Source organism: Hesperophylax consimilis, chromosome 4 (genome assembly GCF_061612785.1).
Source record: "Hesperophylax consimilis isolate HC1 chromosome 4, BYU_Hcon_1.0, whole genome shotgun sequence".
Classification (NCBI taxonomy): Eukaryota; Metazoa; Arthropoda; class Insecta; order Trichoptera; family Limnephilidae; genus Hesperophylax; species Hesperophylax consimilis.
In genome coordinates, this window is record NC_142839.1 from 22977741 (window position 1) to 22987454 (window position 9714).

Genomic DNA, 9714 nt, shown 5'->3' on the forward strand with positions numbered 1-9714 from the left:
CGGTCAACATTCATTGCGAAGAAACGTAATTTAATACTTCGATGTTTACGATGTTGTGTAAAGTACGGACTTGTACACACCAGTACGGACTGTCTCCAATTCCAATGGAATCTAGGAATCATAAATAAACCACTCTAGGAATCTTGCCTCGACAGCCAACAAAACCAAATAAGTACAAAGTAGCGATGTCACAATCGTGAATCTTTTCAATCAATCTTTTTGACCATCGAAATATTTCGATTCTTTATTTTGTCATGAACAAATCGATTCTGTCAAAAAATCACTTGAAATCGCAGTCCGAGATAATGGTTTTTAAACGTAATCCAACAAGGAATCATTCTTGTCAAAAACCATTAGAAACAAAACGTCATCGAACAAACAATCATGAGCAAAAAACACTGCATCTATCCGCAGTTATTGCTTCCACTGAACTCCGCTATTATTTTGATTAACAATTTCGATCCTGCCCATCACTAGATTCCATAGAATAGAAACTTAGGAACCAACATCTTTTTAAATCTCCAATCAAATCCTGTCAAATCCAATCCAAAATCCCAAAGTGATGTGTTTGTGTGTATTTCCCATTGATTAATATTTCTTGTAATCGTTCATAAATTTTTATATATAAAATGGTATTTTATTTTACGAGCAACATCGTCGCTCCCCCGGTCACCTTGTTTATGGGACTGGATAAATATGAAAGTACGTCTAGCGTGTTTTGTTTATAAAATGCATAACCTATACAGCTGTCAAAATTGTCAGTATTATTTTTCATTCAAAGTGCTTCTCTAACTTATTACCTAGAGATTATCCCCGTCCCGCGCAGTTTTTCATATTCATTATTTTGTTCGGAATAATTCTTAAAAGTTTATTTTTCCTAAACATTCATAATAAAAGCGCCCTTGGGGTGATTTTCTCACGAAAACGGCGCTATACAAATGATCCAATCATTATTATTAATTATTGCCATCTTTCTGTATTTTCAGATGAAGATCTCATTAAATGGGGATGGCCTGAAGACGTCTGGTTTCACGTTGATAAAGTATCCTCCGCTCATGTGTATTTGAGACTAGCTCCGGTAAAATATTTACCTGAGTTTAATAACATACTTTTGAAGAAATAAAAAAATCTGCTCTTTAGCTCTAATTAATAAACATTCTCAATATTTCAGGGTCAGTCCATTGATGACATCCCTAGTGCCGTCCTGGAAGATGCGTGTCAGTTAGTAAAAGCTAACTCCATAAATGGAAACAAAATGAATGATGTTGATATTGTATACACAATGTGGGAAAATCTCAAAAAGACGCCTGCGATGGAGGTAACTTCTTATTCATTCAGTTTAGTCTTTACTGGACAAAATTATTGTCAAGGAGCTGACATGTACCCGGCGTTACTGGGGTTATCCTTAGGAGATAGACATATATCTTCGCGGACTTTTTAAGATATACAATTATGCCAGCGATAGCAATATAGTGCCCGAAAATATATTTTATATGTGTTGATTTTAAAACATCGACTTTTCTCTACTTTCTATAATTATAATATGTATGTGTGATATATGTAAACCTTCCAGAAGCAATTCTCTAAATGATAGTGAAAACCCTATCAAAATCCGTTGCATAGTTTAGAAGAACTAAGTGCACAAACAGTACAACCACCGGTTTTGAAATGCATTATTTTTTTTTAATCAACTTTTCATTCAACTTAATGACAATAATAAATGCCTTTTTTCATTTACGACTATTGAATATAGTGATATTTAATATTGTTTTCGTAAATGTTAATGCACATTGTAAAATCTTTCATGTTTGACATAACTTTGTGGAAGCCAATCGAAGCGCAGTTCAGTAGGTAGGTACTGCCAACCAGGGGCTATAAACACAGAGTCCACCTATTTCGAAATTAGGTATGAAAATATAAAAATATTTGATATATATACAGGGTGTATCGGCACGTACCCGACAAACTTTAACCAGCTATTCCTTAGCATATTTGGAGTAAAAAATCTTATGTGCACTTTGCTGTCCGGTAACGTTTTTTTTTAATAAAAAAATTATTATTGATATTTTCACCACATGTCACCACTGTTTTATCCTTTGTCAAAGTTTGAAAACCCATCTGGCAATATTTTATTCGAATTCCGTTGAATAATGCACGTGTGTACCTATATTGGCGCACTTTTACAATCACAACGAAATAGCACGGCACCATTCGTCTCATTTTTAACTATTATTATTTAGTGTGTGCGAAAGAGCGAAGACGCTTTTCAACATACTTGCTTATAACAGCTGTTGAACACGAAAAGCAATGCCAATGACAGTGATGTAGTGTGGAAATTTTTATATTTTTTGTTTTTAATTGAAAAAAAAAATGCTACCGGACAGCAAAGTGCCCATAACATTTTTTACTCCAAATGTGCTAAGGAATAGCTGGTTAAAGTTTGTCGGGTTAGTGCCGATACACCCTGTATAAATAATTGATAGTAATGTATTGTAAAAAAATCAAACAAACCTCTAATCAGAATCACTCTCAAATTATCTAAATACAAAAAAACATGTGATATAAACACACTATACATATTATTATAATTAAATAAGCCTGGCTTTTTTTCTTCTAAATAAATGATGTGTATTATAAGAAAGTGGTTTTTAAAATACACATAATTTATTAACAGTTTTTTTTTCATATAAATAATAAAAGCCAAAGTTGTTAATTGTTCTTAAATTGAATCAAACATTTGTTTTTTCTTTTAATGCATATTGAAAACTGTAGTCAAAGTTAACTTATAAATTACTTAATATTTCCAGCCTGGCCAAGTTAATTTCTTTAAAGACAAAGAAGTGAGAAAGATGAGAGTTGCAAAGAGAAACAATGAAATAGTGAACCGTTTAAACAAAACAAAAACAGAAGAGACAGTAGACTTTAGAGCTGAGAGAGAAAAGCGTGACAGGGACGAGAGGGAAGACAAAAAGAAAATCCTGAGAGACCAAAAAGACAAGGAAAAGGACGAAGAAAAGCGTAAAAAGGAGGAAGCCGAAGTAAGAAGTTACACCACCCTGATGAAACCAGAAAACATGAGTACCAACTATGACGGAGGAAATGATTCTGATGATTTCATGTGACATGGAAGCTACGTTTTACTTCTACCTTGGCTTACATATTATTTGTCTAAAAGATATTTACAGACATTAAACTTTCTACCAACATTACAAGAAAAATGTTTTGTAAATTCTATATCAATCTGTTTTGCGAGTTGCAATTTTCAACAATTGCCACACAAAAATTTTCTTGATGTGCATCTGACATAATGACACGTCTGACATATAAGTTAGTTTATTTAAAAAAATATATTAATTTTGGCCCCCAAATTCTCAGTTTTGGCTTAAAATAATTTATAATAAATACTAAAATGGCTAAAACGCCATACAGCATTTCCTTTCCAGCGTCGATATTTTGTATGTATTATAAATTACCGAGTTCAATGTTAGTTAACTTCTTCCATCGTAGGAAAAGTTGTTTAATAATGTGAATACATATTTTGCTGTTAAATATGAAACAATATTGAAATAATAGAATACGATACTCCTTAAAATATTTGTTTGTTTTCATTTCTTAATTAATTATTACATACACTGGAGTGATAAAAAGAAAATGGTTTGTACCTTATATCTAAACATTAATCAAGAATCACATCACAGGCACAGTACACACATACAAGTATATTATTCATTACAAAGGAGTCGTTACATCTATATTGACAGAAAGCAGCGAGTCCTTTATCCAATTTGGGAATTCTCCATTAGGAAAAAGATCACTCATGAACTTTTTCACAAAACTGGGAAAGGTCCCCAATTTGATGTGTTCCCTCATTCTTCTCATGAGATTTAACTGAAACAAAAATATTGATATCAGTAAATTTAGTTTCGAAAATATTTTTTGAAGTAATTTTTCTGTACAGTGAAAGTTTTTTTATTCTTGGGATTAAATTTTGTTTTCACCTCTTCACTGCACAATATTATAAGTACACAGCACCTTTTTTAACCTTCCAGCGGGCGCGTTGAGAAATTTCCCTTGAGCGGGCGCTTGTCGTAAATTTTACGTCATCAAGTTTTCTCCATGTAAGTGGTGTTTTCTTTATACAAATGTTAGGGAATTTTTTTAAGGATATGAAGACTGATAATAAGCAGTACTTAAAAAAAAAAAATTGACTTTCTTAAAAAAAACGAAGCAACACTCTAAACATTTTAATATTTCAAAACAAAATTTGTTATCGACACAGACATAGGAATTAATAGACGAGAAGATAATGGCGAGGGGTAAAATCAACTGTTGAAGAACGAAGGGCGTAAGGCTGACTGTGATTCGTCAATAAATCAATCTGACAGTAAATAGGCATCTCGCATTATAATATCACCATTTACTTCTTAAAAGTAAAATCTGCTTTGGAATGAATAGACATTTTTACATGGGAGCGCAAATTACTCGCCACGTTATGAACAAATTTTCGAAGTCCAAATTCGGCAAAAAAATTCGGTTGTATTTTCAGAGTCGAATATTTCGTTTAAGTATTTAGTTAAGACACTTTTATAAATGTTCATAATTTACTTCCCAGCAACCAACCAGCTTTGTGTTTCGCGTCCAGACGTTTCTCGATATGATAGTATAATATGTTTCTAAAACTGATCTATATTATGCGATGTGAATATGCTTAAAATAAAGTAAAATAATGCTTATATATGGAATGTAATACGACAATTGGGTTTATTCTCTTTTTCACATCTATTTTTACAAGTTTTCATAGTACAAGTCAACATTTTGCCGTGTTATTTCGTAAAATGAACCGATGATGCCTCGACCATAGTTCGCACAAGAATGATGACGTCACGTTTTCAAATTTCACTTGAGGCCATACGCCAGCCCAGCCGGTTCCAATGGAACCGGTATGGGGAGTGGGGATAATACGCTTTTAATCACTTAGGGCAGGTCTACTAATATTCATATGTCTATGGTTATCGACCTATTTAGTCAGAATCAATATTCCCATCCTTACAATTGTTACAAACCACCTCAACTGAAGAATGGTTCTTGCATGTAAAAGACTGGCAACGGCAACACTTCATTGATGCTAAGGATCTTTTCTTATCCAGTGCACATAACCGACAAACACCGAGTTTTGGAAAGCTTATGTTTTCTTCTTCTATCATCGGTTCAATTGCCCTACCGTAACTCACTTTGAGAAAAACATTTATATCTTGCGGTAAATGTTTGACATTTGATTTGACTCTAGCATAGCTCGAAGCTCGATGCTTACAACTAAGTGGAAAGAGTGGGGGAAGCGATAAGGCGCGTCTGTCGTAAATTTTACGACAGCGCGCCCGCTGGAAGGTTAACAGTTTAAATGAATCTGGCAGCATAAATAAGTGCGTTCACTGGAGTCATCATCAATTTGTGCATCATGCAGGAAAGTGGTGAAAAAATTATTAATGAATGATTTAAGTTAGTGTGGTGAAATAAATAAATAATTTTTAACACACCTGGAATGCAATGTTGTGAACAGATAGTAAATGACAAGCAACCGTTTCCACAGTAACAATGGTGTGTAGATAGGCTCTGGTGTATTGTTTGCAGGTAGAACATTGGCAATCAGCGTCTATCGGGTTAAGATCGGTCTCATACTTTTTCTGCTTCAAATTTAGCTGCCCCGTGTTGACCAAAGCACAGCCAAACCTCTGCAATTAAAACATCAACATTCAATCAAACGCTTCGTAAACGGATCATAAGAGAATTCAAAATGTCACCTTTACGCAATAATCTATCTCACCAAGGTGATACATTTGTCTACGCCGAGTTCGGAACTCGCAACGTCCGGGTCCGGAGCCAAAGAGCTAACCACTCTGCGACGAAGATCGTCCTAAGGAATCTCTTTTGTTAGCTATGAGTGAATTCAAAACGCCACCTCTAGGCAATAAAGCGGTTAGAGTGAAACAATTTACCACGGAGTTTTGAACAATTTGTCTGTAAAATATTAAATAAGCAGTGGCAGTTTATTTGAGAGGAAAATTCAGTATAACTTACCGCAGTTCTGGTTGGAAAGACGCAGTCGAACATGTCAGCCCCCAGAGCCACACAGACCACCAGGTCCATGGCCACCCCGACCCCCATCACGTAGCGGGGCTTGTCTCGGGGGAGGATGTCGGTGCTGAGATGGACCATCGGCCAGAATTCGTCTTTAGCTTCTCCACCACTGAAACAATTCAATATTATCTTTTGAGATCAGCAGTGTATTTTTTAATTCAGGGATAAAATTTTAAAATTCTTAGCACTTAAGTATATTTTCGTAAAAAGAGAACACTGTGGGGTGGGGATATAATAAATATAGTGAAATGGTATGGAGCAGTCACAAGCAATATTTTCTATACTTTACGATTTCTTTAGTTACTAAAAAAATCTAAAGCATGAGAGAAAACAACCTAGAGTACATACTTTCTTGCAAAGCGGTCATATAGTCATATAATTCGGGAGCGGGTATGGGTTCCGCTGCCCCAGGAACAATTTACTGGATAATCAACACCTCTGTCATAGGTCACCCCAAGTAGTTTGGTGGGTGCCCGGGTTCATAGGGTGAGGTTTGTCCGTGTCTTGGCGGCAGATGCGTCTGCTCATCAACTGCGTGACAGGCCGGATCGGGAGAGACAGGTTGAGGGAAACCTTTCCAACAGGACTCTCGGAACATCGCCTTGCACCGCAGTGGGATGCTTGAATACAGATGGATTCTACCTACCCCTCGTACCTTTTTCCTTCTCAGAACTTCCTTTCTATATATAAGTATATATAACTTTGTCTCTTTCTAGGATAGAAATCTCACAGGTAAAAAAGTAGTATTGGTAAAAGTAATATTCATACCTTAATCCCCCAATAGCAAATCCATTAACATCTTTCTTCACATGGTCCCTGGCACTCTGCTCCCTCAGCTCTGCATCCAGAGATCCCTGCACGATGGGGAACACACTCTGCTCCGTGGGGTTCTTGTGCGCCTGCAGGCAGCGGTCTAACCAGCGGGAAGTCCTCTCAGTTGCCTCCTGAATGCGCTCACGGACCGGATGTGTTGCTTGGACCACGTCATCCAACTGCATTATTATGTCAGCACCTAAACATAGAAAACAAACAAAAAAATAATCTAGAAACTTGGTTGAGATGGTCATACTGAACTCTTACTACTAACAGCTGCACTGCATCATTTTATGCAAAGGGGCGGTCTTTTGATTTGCATTTCTGCACTGCAGTTCAGCGGTCATTATGACTTGGACTGTGGACTGCCGATGGTGGGTCGAGGGGGAAAATGCGAAAATTCTAACATTATCCTTGTTAGAATAATTTGCGATGCGATTTTGACCTTAATTCTTTGAAAAATGTATGAAAATATTATCGAAATCTTTTGGGCTAGTAAAATTATGGGCTCCGCTTTTGATTTTTATGAATGCGCCTCTCTGAAGGCTGAAAAAATATTTTTCTGTTTGATGCTCTGGCCTTTAACAGTTTAAGTCATCCATTATCATTAATTTCACATGAATTCTTGTACATACACAAAACATAATAAAGAATGCAAAGGCCGCTGTGAGCGTAATGAACCAGATATGTTTAAATTAAGGCATTGGCCTGCATTAATTTTAAAGCTTGCTGTGCACAAAAATAATAATAATTGGATAATTTAAATAGCGCTGTTTTTGTGAAAATCACCTCAAGGGCGCTGTATACATACAAAATCAGGATGATATCCTTTTATCCCACACAGGGCCCAAATTATAAATAATAATAGAAACAAACCTATGCAATTTTGAATTTCAATGGAGTGTTCTGGAGTGAGCATTATTTCGCTATCATTGTAGGGAGATTGGAATTTCACCCCTTCTTCGGTGATGGTGGCTAATTTCAATAGAGAGACCATTTGAAAGCCACCGGAATCAGTTAACAGACCTCGATTCCATCCCATAAACTTGTGGAGCCCTCCAGCTTTTGATAAAACATTGATACCAGGCCTATTACCCAAGTGATACGTATTACTTAGAATAATCTGGCAGCCAAGAGTTTCTAGCTGCTCGGGAAGCACCCCTTTCATAGTTCCCTGAAATAATGAAATTCAACATAATGACCATCTTCTTTCATATTACATATTTGTTGTATTATCATATTTGAAAGAAATATCAACCTGTGTTCCGACAGGCATGAAAACAGGAGTATCTACATCGTGATGAGGCAACCTCATAACACCGGTCCGTGCTTTTGATGTATGGCATTCCGATAAAACTTTAAAATTGAGAGCAGATTTGGGCAAACTCATTTTTGACATGTAAAAGAAGATTTTAATTTTATCATCAACGTAAATATGCGGCAAAACCATAAACCATAAATATACCACTCTCCATAAACTTAACCTCACTTCATGTCATTCATGTTATGTTATGTCAAAAAATTCATAGTAGAGGTGAGGCGTATTTATCGTACCCAGTAAAAGTACCGGGTATTTTCAATATTTTCATGCGATACTTTGTACTTGTGACAAATGGGAGTCGCTATATGCACAGCGACTAGTCGACAGGGGGCGTGGCCAACATATCCGAGCATACCCGAAGTGAAGTGTTTCGGCGCTTTATTTGAAATTGGTTCTCCGCTCAGATTCTTTTTGTGACGTCACTGCCGAGCATTTCCGAATATTGCCGAGCAGCCGATAAGTAATTTTCATCTTTAGTTTAATACAATAAGGAAGTTGAGTGAAAAATATTTTGACTTATAAAAAATATGTTCATGTAGATCAAAAAATATCGATTCTAAATATATAAATATATTTCTATATTATTATTCTTAGAATTAGTTAAACGTTCTTGAAAAAGCATTCAATAGCAATAGACTGTATACGCTCCACGATTGGTCGAAAGAATTCTGACGTCACAGGTGTCGTGACTTGTACGTACAACGGATCACCTTTTGTGCATCTCTTTCTATTACATGAGAGATGGTCGGTTTAGATGAGAGAGGTGTAAAGGCCAAACGTTTATTTGGGTTTGTCAAATATATGTACGTATTTGTTGTTATTATTATATGAAATGGATTTCTAAAGATACATCGTGTAGTGCTTTATAATAATATGTTGTTTATAAAATAAACAAAAAATTTTAAAAACAAAATGCTTAAGCGACGTGGTTTTCACAGTTCGAATGACGTCACACCCACACCCCGCCTCTTACCGCTCGGATTCCGCTCGTTTTGGCGGGCTTAATAAAGTTTAAACATTGAGAATTAATTTAATTATGAAAACAAACTTTAAAAAAAAATACCAATATTTAAGTTTGAATGCGAACATATAAAAAAAATTTAAAAAATGGACTCAACTTCCTTATTCTTGCACCTTGATTTTATTTAGTTAGATTACATTACTATAGGGCCAATATCATAAAGTCGATTCCAAAGCCATAAAGACTGTTTGGTTTGGCAACCACATTCTAATTCCTGCAAATATAATTAACTTTTGGACAATAAAAGACTTGTGGTAGGCCCTATGTTCAACTTTTGTACAGATTCGTACTAGGCCTATATATACTCTAAGTATCTCATCTTTTTACATTACAAAACAGTACACCTATGGGAAAGTAAAACTAGCATTATTTGGAGTCTATGTGAAAATTTGGATGCCATATAGTATGTTGAAGGATAAGTGAG

General features: G+C 35.6%; 2 protein-coding genes across 3 annotated transcripts; one reads left to right on the forward strand and one right to left on the reverse strand.

Moving 5' to 3' along the window:
• The first annotated feature begins 405 nt into the window (after positions 1-405).
• On the forward strand, positions 406-3573 carry LOC149424377 (coiled-coil domain-containing protein 25). The gene is made up of 4 exons (XM_089631318.1): positions 406-702; positions 987-1078; positions 1172-1318; positions 2808-3573. Exons 1-4 carry the CDS (start codon positions 630-632, stop codon positions 3120-3122), a joined length of 627 nt encoding a protein of 208 aa, XP_089487444.1. The 5' UTR covers positions 406-629; the 3' UTR covers positions 3123-3573.
• A 113-nt stretch (positions 3574-3686) lies between these two features.
• On the reverse strand, positions 3687-8486 carry Tgt (tRNA-guanine transglycosylase). 2 transcript variants are annotated; one of them, XM_089631315.1, is made up of 6 exons: positions 8207-8338; positions 7825-8122; positions 6904-7147; positions 6076-6244; positions 5535-5729; positions 3687-3888 (listed from the first exon to the last, which is right to left on the reverse strand). In XM_089631315.1, the coding sequence occupies exons 1-6, from the start codon at positions 8336-8338 to the stop codon at positions 3730-3732; spliced, it is 1197 nt and encodes a 398-aa protein (XP_089487441.1). In that variant the 3' UTR covers positions 3687-3729. The 2 variants fall into 2 exon arrangements, with proteins under 2 accessions (XP_089487441.1, XP_089487443.1); XM_089631317.1 differs by lacking the exon at positions 7825-8122 and having other exon boundaries at positions 8207-8486.
• Positions 8487-9714: the final 1228 nt, after the last annotated feature.